General features: G+C 41.6%; 1 protein-coding gene across 1 annotated transcript in view; it reads left to right on the top strand.

The window, feature by feature from the left end:
* Positions 1 to 19,743, top strand: part of LOC135084795 (uncharacterized) — a 142,120-nt gene extending 122,377 nt beyond the window's left edge. Inside the window, exons 61-72 of the mRNA XM_063979532.1 lie at positions 1,062 to 1,252; positions 1,791 to 1,886; positions 4,048 to 4,145; positions 4,987 to 5,120; positions 6,732 to 6,853; positions 9,063 to 9,204; positions 10,026 to 10,162; positions 11,126 to 11,268; positions 12,368 to 12,472; positions 15,882 to 15,978; positions 18,110 to 18,253; positions 19,148 to 19,743. Of these exons, the coding sequence (XP_063835602.1) occupies positions 1,062 to 1,252; positions 1,791 to 1,886; positions 4,048 to 4,145; positions 4,987 to 5,120; positions 6,732 to 6,853; positions 9,063 to 9,204; positions 10,026 to 10,162; positions 11,126 to 11,268; positions 12,368 to 12,472; positions 15,882 to 15,978; positions 18,110 to 18,253; positions 19,148 to 19,283 (1,545 nt within the window). The 3' untranslated portion in view covers positions 19,284 to 19,743. The remainder of the gene's footprint in view (positions 1 to 1,061; positions 1,253 to 1,790; positions 1,887 to 4,047; positions 4,146 to 4,986; positions 5,121 to 6,731; positions 6,854 to 9,062; positions 9,205 to 10,025; positions 10,163 to 11,125; positions 11,269 to 12,367; positions 12,473 to 15,881; positions 15,979 to 18,109; positions 18,254 to 19,147) is intronic.
* The last annotated feature ends 549 nt before the right edge of the window (positions 19,744 to 20,292 follow it).

Genomic DNA, 20,292 nt, shown 5'->3' with positions numbered 1-20,292 from the left:
AGAAGAAAAAGAAGCGTTTTGTTTTGAGAGGGAAGCTTTGTTGTTAAAACTATACTAATAAAAGAGGAAAGATTTAATTGAAATTTAGTTTGTCACAGATCGTCATAAATTATAGCCTATACATTGTTATTCTGGTCGACGCCAGGGATGGATGAGCGTCGCTATCGCTGGCGACAGGGTCTTCTGGTTCAGGGTTCATGGCGTAAGTCTCAGGCAAAATGAAATCCACTCGTAGAAATTAATAAACTCAGTGTACCTATTCACGAAAATAATTACACACAGCACTAGAGTCGTATCGGAACTGAGTGAACCAAAGGTCTTGCGATAGGAACGTCCGACCCAAGTGATAGTTGAACACAGACTGCCTAGTACTGCTGTACTGTACTGTAAAGTTTCATCAAAATCTGTTCAGTAGTTTTTACGTGAAAGTGTAACAAACATCCAGACATCCACACAAACTTTCGTATTTATATTAGTAAGACTAGTAAAAAGTTAGACAGTAAGATGAATTATTTTAGTTATTTGTTTACTTAGATATAATAATATTTATTTATTTATTTCTTAGCTCTGTCTGATAATGGATCTGGAGGAGATGCAATGGCCTAACAAAACAATAGAACCCTATGGAGTTTGGGCTTGTGTGATTCGCCTTGACGAATATTTCGTATCCAGGGTCCGATGATGGAGCTGTAAGGGGGCAGATTTTTTTTTTCACTATGTGACTGTCTTTTGTTTTGTACTTAATATATTTTACATATTATACCTATTCGTGTTTCATTATGAATCGAAATATAAAAGACTTAATAAACTCTATTAAAAATTTAAATTAATTAATCAAGTTTGAATACCTCATTCTACCTTAAAATTAATAACTGAAATCAAGTCCTAATACGGTCACGGCTCAAGATTTTTTTGTCCATTTCAGCGTTCTTTTTACTCTTTTGACGTTGCGTTGACAGCTTTTACCTAAATTCGCGCGGAATATTTTTGTGAAATGGCTCTTAACACTGTTGCCGATAGTACAAGTTCGACCATATAATAAAACCATAATCTTATTCCAGGTGGAACAACTAGAAGAGCGGGTCTGTGCAGCTTCCATGCAGACCAAAGGTTGGCGCCCCTCGCGACTCTCTCCGCCATCAGACGCCAGCGGCGCCGAACTAGTGGCGCGCGCTCGACACCGGTTAGCAGCTGTTGAGGCACACATAGAGCGCCGGTACCTTAAGCCGCCGCTGGTGCAAAGGTATGCTAGGTAAAGTGAACCCAGCCTGCGGGCAGATACTATTGTGTGGTCGCTAGATATCATTGTCATTGAAGAGGTGTGGTGATGGTACATTCGCTTCATTCACAAGCTTATGCCTCCGCTATACGACTGTTTTTGAGGAATTTATTCGAAGTCTGAAAAGAGCACAAAGTAGTTACCAAGAGCGTGCAACATTGTGAGAAACTCAGTCTCTTGGAGGGTGCACACTAGGTAACATAAAATTCTAGTGGCTGCCATTGTAATTTGCACTCTAGATCTTTATGACAATGCTCAAATTCCTGTGGTCGAATGTCTCTATTGGAACCGAAGTTAGCCAAGTGTGTAGTAGGACGCTTCTTGGTCAAATATGAGCCCTATGACTCAGGCGCATTTACTGGCAATTTTCCGAAGCCGTGCGAGTCAAGACGAGGTTGCTTGAAGCAAGTGAACTTCATGCCCATTCTATCTACTTTTGCCAACTCAGAAGTCGAGTGAGTGAGTCGCTCGAAGCCAAGTAAAGTGCGTGTCCACACTATTTCGCGAGTAGCATAGCGTTACAACTAGTGGCGCGCGCTCGACACCGCTTGGCAGCGGTTGAGGCACACATAGAGCGCCGGTACCTTAAGCCGCCGCTGGTGCAAAGGTATGCTAGGTAAAGTGAACCCAGCCTTCGGGCAGATACTATTGTGTGGTCGCTAGATATCATTGTCATTGAAAAGGTGTGTGGTGATGGTTTACTCGCTTCTCATTGTCCATTTAAATCTTCATTCACAAGCTTATGCCCCTACACTAGTAGTTTTCGAAGAAGAGCGTATCCACATACTCGTGCAACTTCGCGAGAAACTCATGCCCGTTTTCACCATCAATCCCTAATTTTTAAGTGACCCATATGGTAACAAAATTCCTGTTATAATGTTACCATAGGGGTCACTTAAAAGTTAGGGATTGATGGTGAAAACGGGCATTCAGTCTCTTGGAGGCTGCGCTCTAGGCAACATGGTATTCTTTGCACTCTCGATCAAAGTTCAAATTCCTAAGGACGAATATATATCGACACGAGCCGAAGTTAACCGAGTGTGTAGTAGGACACTTCGTGTTCTAATACGAGCCTTAAGACTCAGGCGCATTTACTGACAATTTTCCGAAGTCGAACGAGACAAGGCAGGGTTGCTCGAAGCGAAGTGTAGTATTCATACTATCTACTTCGACCAACTCGGAAGTCGATCGAGGCGAGACGAGGTCGCTCGAAGCCAAGTAAAGTGCGTGTCCACACTATTTCGCGAGTAGCGTAGCATTACAACTAGTGGCGCGCGCTCGACACCGGTTAGCAGCTGTTGAGGCACACATAGAGCGTCGGTACCTTAAGCCGCCGCTGGTGCAAAGGTATGCTAGGTAAAGTGAACCCAGCCTTCAGGCAGATACTATGATACTATTGTGTGGTCGGTAGAGCTCAGTTTCATTGCAAAGAGTGGTGGTTCATTCGCTTTTCATTGGGCGTCATTTCACAAGCTTGCCTCCGCTACACTAAGGTGCAACTGCGCGAGAAACTCAAGTCTTTACGTTACGGTGCGAATAAGTGTGCGTTGCAGTAACGGAGTTACATACAAAGAAGACCGTCTCGAGTTTTTTTTGATAAGGTTTATACAGGATGTAACAGGGGGGGGTGGATCATCGTAAGTCGAACGATGGGGGACTTCAATACTTATCGATATAACCCCCATGTATGTTCCGCGATTTTCAATGGTTCCAAAGTTATTGAGATTTTTGTGAAATTTAAGTAAAAAGCCGGAATTCAGTATAATTGTCTTCACTGTAGCTTAACTACTGGACCTGCTTGCATGATTTTTTTTCTAGAAGTAGTTCAATAGTGGGTCTTAATAATCACGATACCGATTCGAGTCATAACCCTATCATATTGAAATAAAAAAATAATTCTTCATAAAAGTTTTACAAATCGAATTATTTCTAACAACTTTCAAGGCCTCTAGTGAAAAAAAGTACTTGAATTTTTCAAACAAAGAAATTTTACATAATTTTTTTAATTATTTTTTTACGAATCGGTATCGTGATTATTAAGACCAACTATTGAACTACTTCTAGAAAAAAAATCATGCAAGCAGGTCCAGTAGTTAAGCTACAGTGAAGAATTTTATACTGAATTCCGGCTTTTTACTTAAATTTCACAAAAATCTCAATAACTTTGGAACCATTGAAAATCGCGGAACATACATGGGGGTTATATCGATAGGTATTGAAGTCCCCCATCGTTTGACTTACGATGATCCACCCCCTCTGTTACACCCTGTATGTAGGTATATGGTGAAGGTTCAACACTCGCTTCTCATAAGCATTATCATTAAGACGTTCGTTCATGCTTTGATAATAACTATCCATTTAAAATCAATTGGTGTTGCATTTAGAAAATATGCTTGTTGGATTTTGTGTGTGGAATGATTTATGTGGTTTCCTTGGTGTTGGTATTTTGGTGTATTTTTTTTATAAGCTGTCAGAACAAAGCAACCCCCTCCCCCAAATATTAGTATTATGACGTCATATCACTGTTAGTTCAATTCCATAAAATGACATCACATCTCTACCAACTCATATCACTACTTTTGTTCTCAAAGAATTTCTTTAAAGATCTTTCAGTGAAATTACTAAAATAAAAATCATAATTGTTGGTCTTCAGTCCTAAAATGAAGTGTTGTTTTAAATAAATAATTACTTGAAAGCTTTAATATTGTCAACTACCCACCAATTTATTTATTATTATATTGTTATTGTTTATTTCTTTATCATTACAGTACTTCTGAGGCGGCGATTGGCGCGGCGTTGCAAGGAGAACACGGTAACGCTTCAGCGCCATCGCCACAGAACTCCGACAGTGCGAGCGAGACGAAAGGTATAGTTCACTAACTGATGCCCGTTTTCACCATCAATCCCTAATTTTTAAGTGACCCCTGTGATAACACATTACAGGAATTTCGTCTTCATAGGGATCAATACAAAATTAGGGATTGATAGTGAAAGCTGTCATGAGATCGTAACATAGTCTTAACGTGACTAGAGTCTTCCAGTGACCCAGTGAGCCCAGTTACTGGAAGAAAAAATATTTGAAAATTCAATCCAGTTAAAAGTGGGCCAAGTCACTGGAAGACTCAGGACTAGCGCATAACTGAGTCAGTACCTGAGGTATCGGCGCGACAGGGGAGAGGTGACATGATGTGAACTGAGTATACCAGTCTGAAGCACATCTGAAGCCTCGCTGACGTTTGACGTCACAACACTCAATTAATAATATAATAATAATACACTAGAACTTAAATCAGTCAGTTCCTGAGGTATGGGAGCGGGAGGGGTGACAATTGACATTGACATTATTTATTATGTCATGACAGAGCATACAAGTCTGAAGCACATCTGTAGGCCTAAGATGCGAGCCGCGGTAAGCGGTTATCACGCCATTTTATCGATTTTGCCCATACATTTTGACGTCGATAAAAATTATCACGGCGCGCATCTTAGGCCTACTGTAGTCTGTAGGCCTAGGATGCGCGCCGTAATAAGCGTTTATCACGACATTTTATCGATTTTACAGGATAAGCCCATACATTTGTCGTCTAAAATCATCGATAAGATTTTAGTCTGGTTGAAGTCTCGCTGACATTTGACCTCCCACAAATTCCCAACTAAACGAAGTCACTCTCAGAAGCTAGTTTTTTAAAACGGATGGTTTGTTTCAGAAACAAAAGGCATCGCCCGCGGTTTAGCTACGTGGCGAGAAGCAGTGGCCCGCTGCAACACTTCAGCACAGCTTGCCATGCTGCTGCAAGCGCTAGAAAGCGCTGTGGCCTGGGACAAAAGCATCATGAAGGCGGTGAGTGATCATCATCATCATCATCATCATCATCATCATCATCAAGCAGTGGCCTTAACATTCAGCTCAGCTGGCCATGCTGCTGCAAGCGCTTTAAAGCGCTGTAGCCTGGGACAAGAGCATCATGAAGGCGGTGAGTGATCATCATCATCATCATCACAGCAGTGGCCCCAACACTTCAGTTCAGCTGCCATGCTGCTGCAAGCGCTGGAAAGCGCTGTAGCCTGGGACAAGAGCATCATGAAGGCGGTGAGTGATCATCATCATCATCATCATCAAGCAGTGGCCCCAACACTTCAGCTCAGCTGGCCATGCTGCTGCAAGCGCTGGAAAGCGCTGTAGCCTGGGACAAGAGCATCATGAAGGCGGTGAGTGATCATCATCATCATCATCAAGCAGTGGCCTTAACACTTCAGCTCAGCTGGCCATGCTGCTGCAAGCGCTAGAAAGCGCTGTAGCCTGGGACAAAAGCATCATGAAGGCGGTGAGTGATCATCATCATCATCATCAAGCAGTGGCCTTAACACTTCAGCTCAGCTGACCATGCTGCTGCAAGCGCTGGAAAGCGCTGTAGCCTGGGACAAGAGCATCATGAAGGCGGTGAGTGATCATCATCATCAAGCAGTGGCCTTAACATTCAGCTCAGCTGGCCATGCTGCTGCAAGCGCTGGAAAGCGCTGTAGCCTGGGACAAGAGCATCATGAAGGCGGTGAGTGATCATCATCATCAAGCAGTGGCCTTAACACTTCAGCTCAGCTGGCCATGCTGCTGCAAGCGCTGGAAAGCGCTGTAGCCTGGGACAAGAGCATCATGAAGGCGGTGAGTGATCATCATCATTATCATCATCATCATCATCATCATAGGCATAGCTCGCTGCTGCTGACGTGGAGAGGAGATGACTGCAACACTTTAGCACAACTCGCCATGCTAGCCTAGGACAAGAGTATCAGTGATCATCATCATAGTTATCATTATCATCATCATCACCGTCTTAGATGGATAAATACTCTTTGTTGAACAGACACAAAACAGACAATCAAGAAATACAAAATCTTAATGCACAATTTTGTCATAATCATCTTCATTTCAGCATAAAGCAGTCCTTTGCTCAATGTAGCCAAAGGAACGCTACAAAGCACAATTTTCCGTATATTTCATCTAGCAACTGCTCAGCATATTATGACAGTCCACTCTTGGATTTAAGCAAGGATAATAATAGTAATATACCTAAACTAATTTGCTATTTTTTTGGAGATTCATTAGGTATGATCCCGGCCGCCACTGAACTGTGGTGGTCAATCCACTTGTTGTAACACTAAAGCCTGGTCCGTAAGCACGTAGAATTTTGTCCAATGACCCCAAGCTACCCATCCTTATCCCTCGCGCGTAATTATGTTGTTATCGCGCTCGCACACTCACTGCGGGCGCCCGTCGCACAGTCGCGACAGCAATATAATTACGCGCGAGCGATAAGGATGGGTAGCTTGGGGTCATTGGACAAAATTCTACGTGCTCACGGACCAGGCTTTAGTAATATTATTTAAAAACTATTTTTGAAGGCTTTTCGGATGCCCAAGTTCGTGGTAATTTAGACCTTATTCTTATCCACAGAACTGCCAGTTCTGCCTGAGCGGCGACAACGAGGACCAGTTACTACTCTGCGATGGCTGCGACAAGGGCTACCATACCTACTGCTTCAAGCCTCGCATGGACAAGATACCTGAGGGCGACTGGTGAGTGCACGCGATTGTGGACCGTAACCTCTTGTATAGAAGCGCCAGTTTTGTCTGACAAGTCTACCAGACGCATCTGAGGGCAACTGGTGAGTCCTACACACGATTGTGGACTGTATCCTCGTGTATAGAAGCGCCAGTTTTGCTTGATAAATGCTACCATACCTACTGCTTCAAGCCTCGCATGGACAAGATTCCTGAGGGCGACTGGTGAGTGCTCGCGATTGTGGACCGTAACTTCTTGTATAGAAGCGCCAGTTTTGTCTGACAAGTCTACCACATGCACCTGAGGGCAACTGGTGAGTCCTACACACGATTGTGGACTGTATCCTCGTGTATAGAAGCGCCAGTTTTGCTTGATAAATGCTACCATACCTACTGCTTCAAGTCTCGCATGGACGAAATACCCGAAGGCGATTGGTGAGTGCACGCGATTATGGACCGTTTCCTCTTGTATAGAAGCGCCAGTTTTGTCTGACAAGTCTACCACATGCACCTGAGGGCAACTGGTGAGTTCTACACACGATTGTGGACTGTATCCTCGTGTATAGAAGCGCCAGTTTTGCTTGATAAATGCTACCATACCTACTGCTTCAAGTCTCGCATGGACGAAATACCCGAAGGCGATTGGTGAGTGCACGCGATTGTGGACCGTTTCCTCTTGTATAGAAGCGCCAGTTTTGTCTGACAAGTCTACCACATGCACCTGAGGGCAACTGGTGAGTTCTACACACGATTGTGGACTGTATCCTCGTGTATAGAAGCGCCAGTTTTGCTTGATAAATGCTACCATACCTACTGCTTCAAGTCTCGCATGGACGAAATACCCGAAGGCGATTGGTGAGTGCACGCGATTGTGGACCGTTTCCTCTTGTATAGAAGCGCCAGTTTTGCTTGATAAATGCTACCATACCTACTGCTTCAAGCCTCGCATGGACAAGATACTTGAGGGCGACTGGTGAGTACACGCGATTGTAGACTGTATCCTCTTGCACAGAAGCGTCAGTTCTGCCTTACAAGTCTGACAGTTTTTTCTTTGTTTCATTCATGTAGGTAGTAGTTAACAAAACGTACTCTCGTGTTGACATTATGATCAGCACTGCGTCGTCATGACGTCATTCGTCGACATTATTATAATGCACTGTTTTTTTAATGTGTATTGCAATATATTACCAATGTGTGTTATAAGAATAGAACAAGCACTTTAGCTCAAGACACAGAATAAGTAATAGTACAGGTACAGAAGGATTACTCCGCAAGACGATTTAAATAAATGCGAGTCTTGCTGCGACGCGATACAGTGGAATTCAGCTCGCACAGCACTACGTACCTACAATTTTATTCACCTACAAGTTTTGTCTCTTTCTATCGCGTGCCTCTGAACTCTTCTTACGCTGTTAGGGTTGCTGTCTAGTAGTGTCTAGTAAAAAAATAATTAATCTACTTATTTGTAATGAGGTACGTATGTAGGTAAGTACGCATTCATTATGGAAAACCTTGGGGAGGCCTTTGTCCAGCAGTGGACGTCATTTATTTTGGCTGAAACGAACGAACGCATTCTGAGCAATAGTCATGGTAGGTTAGGTTCCTATACTATCCTAAGAATTATTGATTACCTACATGGTCAACATACCTTTCAGCATCTTTGGGAAGCGAAAAAAAAGATAAATCCGGTAGATTTCTTTTCGAATTTAAACACCCGAACGCCGCACAATAATATTTCTTTCTCTTTATGTCCATTTTTAAATAATACTTCGATCATAGAATTAGGTACTACAACGCACGCCAGCGTCCTGACGGGCGCGCACGTGACACTCGACTGATATAATACCCGCCGGCGGGGCGCTTCGCTGTAGGTAATTATCGGATGTACCGCGCGGAGTGAGCCAGGCCTGCTCAAGAGCTGAGATTTTTACCTAGTCAAAATTATTAGAGACCATAGTGAGGCTTATAGATAATTGCAAGTTATCCATTGTTTTTGGGACACCGTGTATAATGAATTATGTCCTGTCCCCTAGATGGGGCAGAGGGCGTCCACAACAATCCTCCATCGCGTTCGGTCTTGAGCTTCGCGTTTGATGTCTCTCCAAGTCTTGCCGATTTTCTTTGCCTCGTCTGCTACAGTGAAATATACAAATATACACCATGCATAACATGTTACTTAATCTGAATTCGTCTTATAAGAACTTTAAAGAGCATTTTATTCCAGGTACTGCTGGGAGTGCGTGAACAAAGCGCGCGGTGAACGCGTGTGCATCGTCTGCGGCGGCGCTTCTAGCGGTCGCACCATCCCCTGTGCATTATGTTCAAGAGCGTACCACCAGGACTGCCACTACCCACCGCTGGGCAAGGTAAGCCCACACATTCTACAGGACTATTCCCACCTCTCGTTCCCACCGCTGCAACTCCTGTGTAGCCAGGATCTACAGCTTGACTTAATGGCTGGACAGCCTTAGTTTGAACCCTCTCGGCGCGGCAGTTACATACTGCAATTTAGGCATGGTTATGTCCACTAGTCCCATAGTTATTCGAATAAAAATTGTGTAGGATTTGCCTCGAGGTGATCCAGAGTAAAGGCTTATCTCCTAAAAGATAAAACTCTCTAAATAATATATGTAGGATTAGAAGTCCACTTTTTCAATATTTACTTTGTATTAATAATGCACTATGCAGTTAATAACCTAAACAATCCAAGTCACTATAAACACAGAATAATACACTACAAAGTATTTTTTTAAAGATTATATTTATTATTATCAATTTGTAGTGCACAAAAATAAGCTTGTGTTACGAGTGGGCTCACCACACCGAGCGGCGGTGGGATTCGAACCCACATTCCTCGGATCTCGAATCGGCTAGTCCGACCCCTTCCCCGTTCGGCTATCGTGGCTATAAAGTAATATTTTTCTAGTTTTTTTTATAAAAGAAATATTGATGGATAGTTAGAAAGAAAGTATTTCCTTTTGCTATTACCTATAAATGGCTAAGCAGATATATAATTTAAGGTCCCATTATTTGTATTGTATTGCTGTTGGTTTTCCGAATAAAATAATAAATAAAATATTTGTCTCGAAAAAAATATTGTCCAATTTTACTAATTTAATCCCGTTAACTACGATTACGATTAATGTTTCTTTTAATGTCCAAATGACAATGATAATGTTTGTTGCAGAATCCCCGCGGCAAATGGTACTGTTCGCAGTGCATATCGCGCGCGCCGCCCAAGAAGCCGCGCAACACCAAGAAGCGCGACAGCAAGCAGCGCGACAACAGCGCCTCGCTCGACCTCGACCAGGCCATGGTGCCGAGGTTAGTCTATCATTTGTTTGTTACAATAGCGTATAGATGGTTTCATCCATGAAGACGCGCCCCACCATTCTTCCGTTAATGTTTGAGTGTTATCGGCACACGCTAAATTATCCATGAGTGCACACGCACACTACAATAATGCCTTACGGAGTGCTCGGATCAAACTCCCCGCACCCCGCGCGACCGAGACCAAACATTGGTGGGGCGCGTCTTCGTGAATGAAACGATCTATAGAAATAGTTTATTTGGCACACAAACAAAATATGTCACATGCAAAAAGTGGGCCAAAAAAGGTCCCCAAAACTCAGCATTTATCGAGACAGTGTATGCCAAAGTTCAGCGAGTAACCTTTGTAGCACTGGTGCATTTTTACTCTCACTGACCTGTATTATTACACACTGGACAGGTTGTCTCCATACAAATGCTAATTTTGTGTGGCAATTTGAAGCACCACTACGATTGTCCCGTGAACTAATTTTGACGTACATTGCAAGGAGTAAACCATAGGAGTGAGCGAGTAAGAGCATCACTAATTTTAGTTCCATGGACAATCGTATCTACCTATAGTATAGCTTACAGCGCGAAAATGGCGAAACTCAAATAGGTACGGAAATATTATGACAGCAGCCAGTCCAGTGTGTAATATTACAGGTCAGTGTTTACTCTTTAATAATACTGATTAATAAGCAGGACTACTGGAAAGAACACTTTCGAAACAATTCAAATATTTTATTTAATACATAGGCCCTTTCCAGGGCACTTATACACGTCCCAAATACATATAGCTTCCTTATCTAGAGATTAAGCTCCTGCAGTCGGGAGTGAATAACCTCATGATGATGGATGATTAAATGTTTAGTCAAAGTCCATTTGCCTCTAGTAAATTAAAAGGTCGTGTTCCTGTAGTGGATAATGAATAATCTGCGATGATGATGATGATAAAAATGGTGATGATTTTCACAGCCCGGCCCCTTCCCACGCGTCTACATCAACCACGGCAGAAGAATGCTCGGCGAGCGCTCTGCACACGCCAGAGAAAGCTGAGTGCGCTGACAAGCTTGACGAAACGCTGGCAGAGCCCGAGAACGGACTTAACCATCACCCAGGTAAGTGTCACAGCCGTCTTATATTCATAACTTAGCACGGGAATAAAGGGGAGTATAGAGAGAAAGAAAAACCGTCGTAGGCAGAACTGGAGAACGGATTTAACCATCACCCGGATAAGTGTCACAGCTGTTCTAAGTCCAGCTTCCACCAAAGCGAGTTAATGACGTCCGGTCGTCATAAACCATCACCAAAGTAAGTGCCTTTAATTCGTTACACTAGGTGAGCGACGAAACGTGACATGAAGCGACGTGACGTGACGTAATGCGAATGCGACCAATACTTCACGTGACATATGACATATCTTGACGCGCGACTATGCACGCGACTTTTAATCGTCTAAACTTACTACGGTGGAGAAATGCTCGGCGAGCGCTCTACACACGCCCGAGAAAGCGGAGTGCGCTGACAAGCTCGATGAGACACTAGCCGAGCCTGAGAACGGACTTAACCATCACCCAGGTAAGTGTCCTTTAACCCGTTGTCCGGGATAAGCGACGCAACGTGACATGAAGGGACGCGACGTGATGTACAGCGGCCAATACTTCACGTGACATATTATGACACACGACTACATAAGCTATTACGAAAACGACTCTCTCACAGTCGTTTTAGCTTACTGCGGCGGAGGAAGCATTCCTCTGCATACGCCTGAGAAAGCGGAGTGCGCTGACAAGCTTGATGAGATACTAGCCAAGCCCGAGAATGGACTTCACCATCATCCTGGTAAGTCTTAGACTGTCTTAGGCCTGGTCTTCCAAAGCGGAGAGAAGTGGGAGACGAGAGGAGCGGAGACGTGACCTGTGCTTAGCGGAGATGTATTCTTTCGGATGTGTGAAGCGTGGGGAGAATCTTGATGAGGATTTGTTGTTCTTTTACGATCATTTAATAAATAAATAAAACTTCAAAAAAAGCTCCTCATTTTTTGCTCTTTTTGTCACATCTTTACTACCAATATAAAACAGTGAGAAACAGTCATTTGTCTTGTTCGCTCACTTTTTAAATAACCATTTTGTACCCACTTATTTGTAGTTATAATAGAATTTTTAAACGCAATCTTTGAATTAGTCTATATTTATTTAGATATTTATCTTTCTCCAGCGCCGCCGGACTTCGACGAAGGCCCGCCGGAAAAGCGGCGCGCGCTGCAATACGTCGGCGGCAACGGCGCCATACAACACGATGACTTGGAACAACACATTGATGGTAAGGATTGTCGTAGTTTAATATTAGAGTTTTTGAGGATGATAGATGGACCGCAGGATTGCTAAAAACAAGTGGCAGTGGGCGGGGCACATAGCTCGTAGAGACGATGGCCGTTGGGGCAGAAAAGTTCATAAGTGGCGACCACGGGCCGGAAGACGTAGCATGCCCAAGTAGCAATTGGTATTAATGGCAAAATCTTACTTGTCTTAACTCTATCTAAATTCACACTTAAGCTAAAACCAAATACACTTAGAGTAGAGATTTTTTTCTTTAAGACCTTATATTCTTCATCGAGCGCTACTTAAGCAAATTAAGAATACCCAAAACCAAGTTAAGTATTCTTTAGATAATTTGGTCTTAAGTTATTCTTAGCTTAAGTTAAAAAAATCTTATTTTACTAAATTAAGATTTTTTGTATGCTCACTTAATACTAAATAGTATAAATGAAGTATTATTTAAGTGTTGCAAAGTAAATGAAGTATTCGTAGATTTACTTAGGACGTTTTAAAGACCATTGTCCTAGAAATAGTATTCTGAAGATTAAGTTAATTATCATTTTACTAGAATTAGTACATTTTGAGAAAAAATACACTTAACGGGACGATTTCGATAAAACAGAATCACGTAATGCACGCCCGCGGCGTGCGCCCGCCGCGGGCACCTGCGTGCATTAATTTTTGATACAAAATGCGTGCGGTCGCCTGCGAACTAAATTATGCTATTATAAGTAAATATAAAATTTGATTTACTAAAATATTGTCTAAAATATTTTCGAAATTGTATGGTAAAGTTGAGTGCAACAATGATATTATACAATTTAACTAACTAGGTGACAGTAGGTACTTTAAAAAAATCTTAACATAATAACTACCGAAAAAACTTTGTAATATAATAATTGTAATCCACACTAATTTACGATTCTCATTTAATATTTATTAAACGAAATTTAGAAACACTGTGTGATTAAATTTAACAAAATTACCAATTGTTAAAAGTTCCTCTCTTTCCTCTTTAACCGCCTCTGTATTCTAGTGGTAAGACCACCTGCTTCAGACGGAGAGTGATTTCTAGTGGGGGCAGATTTTTCTGTTCGGTTTGGTAGGTGGTAGGGCTTGTTCTAAGTCCGCCTGGCCAGCTACAACCATCTTACCTAAGTCTGTCGCCATAACAACAATGTTAACATCATTATTGTGTTCCGGCAGTTAGAGGTAAGATAGCCAGTTCCTCCGTGTTTGAGGATTCCGGGCGAAGCTCGCTTCCACCTTCGGCCTGATCGTCACTTACCATCAGGTGAGAAGTGAGATACAGGCCAAGAGCTTCATCGTTGTGGATAAAAAAAAATCCATAAAAACGATTAAATAACAACTTTTCACAACAAAATGCGTCATGTGTTCATTAACACGGCAAAAATCATATGGCCGATATTCAAATAATTTAATTGCTTATCGCTGAGTGTAGCAATTACAGAGTTCAAAGAATACTTAACGAAATATGAGGGTGGTGCAATTTACCCACCAGTACAATATACCGAACTTTCCCCTATAATTATGTCATAATAAAACTAAAAACGTAAAAACCAATTAGTCCCATTAGAACCATTTTCGACTTCCACACGGACAAAGTCGAGGGAAAATTATTGTAATTAATAAATAAGTTAGTAAATGAATTGTTCTCTAATGTATAGCAGCACCAATAATTTAGCAAGACTAAGACAGAATGAAAACTATCTAGTTTTAACTAATTAAAACTAAAGATCTACTGATACCACATGCACTTAAGTAATACTTCATCAAGTGAATTTTAAGTGTAAGTTAAATCTAATGTTTCTTAACTAATACTCTGTAAAGTATAACTTGACTCAACTCTTTCTTTACTAAACTTACAAATTCAAAATCTTCTATACTCTTGCTACATTAAGACAAATTAGAATTACCGCCATTATGAGCTATGTGTAACAAAAAATAAATCTGAAATTAACCAATAATATCATAACAAGAGGACATTTAAATTGAAGTACGTCTTTGTTACACTATTTCTAGTTGCATAAATGTCTAAGAATGTTTGCATAAAATAAAATATTATTTTATAACCTCAAACTTTTATTTATACAATACAATTTCGTAATATTTTATTGATCTTATTAGGTTTTTTTCAAGGCCCTCCTGTTTTATAACATTATCCATTGATTTTACACGAGGAACCACATTGCGTTTTATATTTCCTATGCAAAAATGGCATTCACGGTCTTTTCTAGACATAATATAAATTAGTTATTAAAATAATGTAATCGCCATTTTCATTAACCTTTATCTAAAGTTGATTTAGTGTTAAAGATCACAATGTTTTCTAAATTAAAGTTCCTCTTTAATAAAAAGTGTCTTACATAGTTCTTCATGAAGTTAAATAAACCTTAGCTCTAAAAATAATTATTAGTCTTAAATAAGTATTCAAGATATCTTCAACTCTATTTCCTTGTCTACAGTCATACTACAAGATATATTATAGTAATTGTTTAGACATTCTTAAAACTACACTCTTAATTAAGGTTTAAGTCTGCCTTAAGCGTTGTCTTAACTCTGTCTCAGTGATTTCCAAAGGATTGTGCCCTTTTTTGCTTACCATTGTCTTGGGGGATAACTTCAAGATTTCTTGGGTGCGACTATTGTCTTGGCCAAGACAACGGCTGGAATTAGTCTATTAGTCTTCAAGATATCTTCAATGCCTTATGAAGATAATCTGATGCTACTTGGGTGGGGGCCACTAAGTGGACCGACGATCGCGGGAAGAACCTGGATGCGGGCAGCGCAGGATCGGTCGTTATGGAAATCCTTGGGGGAGGCCTTTGTCCAGCAGTGGACGACATTTGGCTGAAACGAACTAACGATAGATGAACGGATTTTGTTACTAACCTGTGACCTAACGCATGTTTTTCAAACCGTGCCCACCCCAGCGTAGTATAGTACTCGAGCTATGACACCAATCGCCCCACAGTATCATAACGTGTCATATCAGGGGCCAAGCCTCTGGAAAATGACCCAATGGTAAAAACTAGTCAATTTTTTTTTATCCACAACGAGTAAGCTCTTGGCCTGTATCTCACCTGATGGTAAGTGAGGATCAGGCCGAAGGTGGAAGCGAGCTTGAGGATTCCGGCCTCAACCACGGAGGAACTGGCTATCTTACCTCTAACTGCCGGAACACAACAATGCTGTTAACATTGTTGTTATGGCGACAGACTTAGGTAAGATGGTGGTAGCTAGCCAGGTGGACTTGGAACAAGCCCTACCACCAACCAAACTGAACAGAAAATTCTTCCCCCACTGGGAATCGAACCCGGGACCTCTGCGTCTGAAGCAGGCGGTCTAACCACTAGACCACAGAGGCGGTTAATTGTTATGGTTTATTTCAGCTGAAGACCAAGACACAGAAAACGTGCCGCTAGTATCGCGGGCGAAGAAAGAGAAGAACACCGCCAAGAAACTGCACAAGGATCTACAGTTCTGCAAGTAAGGAAGTTTTTTGTATTTACCAGTCAATAGAGGAAACCACCAGTCACTTAAAATACTTTTTATGAACCTTTAAAACCTTTTTATGTATCTCCGTTTTACCTCTGTTCTATTTTGTTGCTCAATGATTTTTTTTTTCTTTTCATAATAATTTTCCTCAGGGTTTTGAGAATGTTACTAGGTATGCAAAATCACTTGAAACCTATGTTACAGTGAAGCTTTTACATTTACAAATACATTAGTTTTTATTTCATTCAAAAATACCCAGTAGTTATGATTTTATAGGCATTCAAAGTTCGCTTAAATATTGAGTCCCGCCGACGGTCACGTGACCCCGCGTGACGTACATTCACAGTGTCCGCTCACTAGAAAACGGATATAAACATACTTAAATACATTTTTTTTTGTAAATAAAAACTTATTATACATATTAACACCCAGACACACCACAGAAATTAAAATTGAACCAAACCCAAACTTGATGCGATTGTGTCGTTTTATTGCGAAGTACCTTCCAGCTCCATCATCAGACCCTGATTACTATTTAGAATTGAAGTACTCGTCAATACTAAACGAACGAGCCCAAACTCGATGGAGTTAAGTCGTTTTATAATGGAGTTCCTATGGCCACCTTCCAGCTCCATCATCAGATCAGCTCCATGTCATCATAATATTGCATGGTCATCCAAATTACATGTGTATGCGAAATTTCAGCTTAATCGGTTGTCCGGAAGTAGGTCTCAATTCAGCTTGCAAGATTCCACCCATACAAATTTGAGCCAGTCACTGTAATATGACGTCACGCGCAGAAAATGGCGGGCCGGCCGCCGCCCGCACCTTTAAAGTTCAATATCTTGGAAACTAATGGACGTATCGAAATAATTCTTTCACATGTATTTTTTATTTTTAACAGAGAATACAGAAAGCTAAAAAACAAAATTAGTGAACATTCTTCATTAGCTATAATATAGCTTTCAAAATGTTCCTAAAAGGCAAAACAGATTTTCGGATAATTCTCAAATTAAATAATTTGAAGTCACGATGACCGAACTGGGTGACCGACTCTTGATCCGAGGAACGCAGGTTCGAACCCCGATGACGCTCGACTATTTAAATGTGATGAGCCCACTCGGAACACAAGCATATTAGCTTAGTACAATGGGACTATTAGTAATTTGGGCTATACAAATTGCTAATAATCTTTAAAAAACAAAAAAAAAACAAGCGATTGTATTTTATTTAACTACTAGTCAACAGGAGAAACCTTAGTTCGGAGGTTGGGTTAGCTTGCTAAAGCCTGGTCTCACGGACCAGGCTAAGCCTAAGACCAGGCTAAGCCCGTTTTCATCATCAGTCCCTTATTTTTAAGTGACCCCTATACACATAATATGAATTTTGTTTTCATAGGGGTCACTTAAAAAATAAGGATTGATGGTGAAAACGGGCAGTTTCTTAATTGCGCTCACAAGTTAGCTCCACTGGCGAGTGATAGGACCTACTCAGTCCGAAGGATAGGATAGGATCAGGCCGAAGCTGCGAAGGTGGAAGCGAGCTTCACCCGGAATCCTCAACCACGGAGGAACTGGCTATCTTACCTCTAACTGTCGGAACACAACAATGCTGTTAACATTGTTGTTATGGGGACAGACTTAGGTAAGATGGTGGTAGCTAGCCAGGCGGACTTAATCTATATAAATAAAAATGTATTGATGTTCGTTAGTCTGATTAAAACTCGAGAACGGCTGGGCCGATTGAGCTGATTTTGGTGTTAAAATGTTTGTCGTAGTCCAGGGTAGGTCTAAACGGTGAGCAAATAAGGAAAGATTTGCTTATTTATTGCCTTTAAGGCGGAACAGAGTTCGCCGGGTCAGCTAGTAATAAATAAATAACTTTATTGTGTCTTAAACAATGCTCATGGTATCTTAATGATAAAATTACATTTAACAATAGGAGCTTCCACCAATTTAATTTATTAGTTGTAGTTTAGTTATGGTGCCAAACACAACTTGAAGCATTGCGTGCAACAAGGGCGTATGTCGTAAAATAGAGTTTCGTCGCAACTTAGAATAAGCCCTACCACCAAACAAAGCTAAGGAGATTGTAAGATTTGATTTGATTTACCTTTCTCCAGGAGTCTCCTCTGCGACATGGAGTGCCACGAGCACGCGTGGCCGTTCCTGATCCCGGTCAACACCAAACAGTTCCCGCAGTACAAAAAGGTCATCAAGTGCCCCATGGACCTCTCCACGATTAAGAGGAAACTGCAGGAGGGCAGGTGAGTCATTACAAGCTTTTATTTAATTTACAATGTTTAGGTCAAAGTAATTAACTTACTCAAGAACTTAAGAAGACCACGAGCCGGAAGACGTAGCGTGGGTAGGCCTCCCACTAGGTGGACCGACGATCTGGTGAAGGTCGCGGGAGGTGCCTGGATGCGAGCGGCGCAGGACCGGTCTTTGTGGAAATCCTTGGGGGAGGCCTTTGTCCAGCAGTGAACGTCTTTCGGCTGAAACGAACGAACGAACGAAGTAACTTACGTTTTAATCAGTTCCCGTAGCTCGGATAGATAACGGGACTATTCCCACCTCTCGTTCCCACCACTGCAACTCCTGTGTAGCCAGGATCTGCAGCTTGACCGCCAACAACCCAACCAGTGCAGGTCAAGTAGTATGGATTGATAGTAATTTCAAGTAATTTGGCAATGCAATACTATGTTGAGATGGACTTAATGCTATCAGGATCACCTGCAGGCCACCCAAATCCTCAATGATTTACTACAGCATCGTGTAAACTTATATTATACAAATATAAAATCTATCTATATAAATAAAAATGAATTGATGTTCGTTAGTCTGATTAAAACTCGAGAACGGCTGGGCCGATTGAGCTGATTTTGGTTTTAAAATGTTTGTCGTAGTCCAGGGTAGGTCTAAACGGTGAGCAAATACGCGCGCGATATTGTTTTTCTGCGACAGACAAAATTCCACGCGGGCGAAGCCGCGGGCGGAAAGCTAGTCAATAATAAAATTCAACAAACACTGACGAATCAACATTGCCAGCCCGTTTACTATGTTTGCAACCATAATGTCGATTAAATAAAAAATAATAAGGTTTACAGTATAAAAAGGGTGCTTTTTTTGTTCTAACACACTGATTCCGTTGTCCCCAGCTACAAATGCAAGGAAGAATTCGCTTCCGACGTCCGCCTAATATTCAGCAACTGCGAAGTTTTCAACGAAGACGACAGTCCCGTGGGCCGCGCGGGACACAACATGAGGCAGTTCTTTGAGCAGCGCTGGCAGTAGACGCGACAACCCTGCGCGATATGTGACAACCCTGCGTGATATGTGACAACCCTACGTGATATGTGACAAACCTGCGTGATATGTGACAACTTCGCATGATATATGACAGCCTTACGTGATATACACTTTGACAACTTTACGTGGCATCTGTGTGACAGCCCTGCTTGATGCACACTTGAAGGCATAACCCTGGACAGAGGCAAACTTCGCACAACCCTGAAGGCAAGCTATTTCCCACAAAACCTTACGCCTGTATTCACAAACGATGCTTGCTTCAGTGAAGCAGCAAATCGAACGCACAGCGTTGAATAGAGCGTCCCTGTCACCTTGTACGTCCACGCGCACTGTGAGACCTCAGTAATGTTTGTGAATACGGGCGTAACAAATTCAAGCACACTTTTCTAGACCTTAAGACCAAACAGCGGTAGTCCAATTTACGGCTTAGGTTAGGGTTAAGGTTAAGGTTAAAAAAACTGTAATTCCAAGGTACAACTTATCTGAAAGATCATTCTTGCTTGCCCTAAAAAGCGGATTGGCTGCCAATTGAATAAAGTATCGACTACTATTGCAAATTGAACAAAAATTACTTACCTATATAAAAATTATACGTGCTACCGCTCACTTGTTAACTAATCTTGTGTGACCCTTCGTTATGACGGCATTATTAGAGAAACACTAAAAAAGTGTCACCACTTTTAAACTCAGGCCCCAAAGTTGATTTTATACTATGACAAAAGTATCTTGATACTTTAATAGATATTGACACAGTTGGTCTGAGCCAACATAGAACAATTTTGTGATTTAAGAAAATAATACTACCAGTCAACGTCAAATTAATAGTAACATTGTCTTAAAGTAGCCAAAAAGTTCGACGTCTTTGTTACAATTGGAATAAGGTTGTCAACTTTTTGGCCACTTTGGTTGTCACGAACTTTGATGCTGGCTGTACTATTTGACCAACGGATGCGACTCTTACTAATTTTAAATTATGACTCCCAATAAATGCGCT

The sequence above is a fragment of the Ostrinia nubilalis genome, chromosome 27, assembly GCF_963855985.1.
Source record: "Ostrinia nubilalis chromosome 27, ilOstNubi1.1, whole genome shotgun sequence".
Classification (NCBI taxonomy): domain Eukaryota; kingdom Metazoa; phylum Arthropoda; class Insecta; order Lepidoptera; family Crambidae; genus Ostrinia; species Ostrinia nubilalis.
This window is presented reverse-complemented; position numbering and strand designations above follow the sequence as displayed.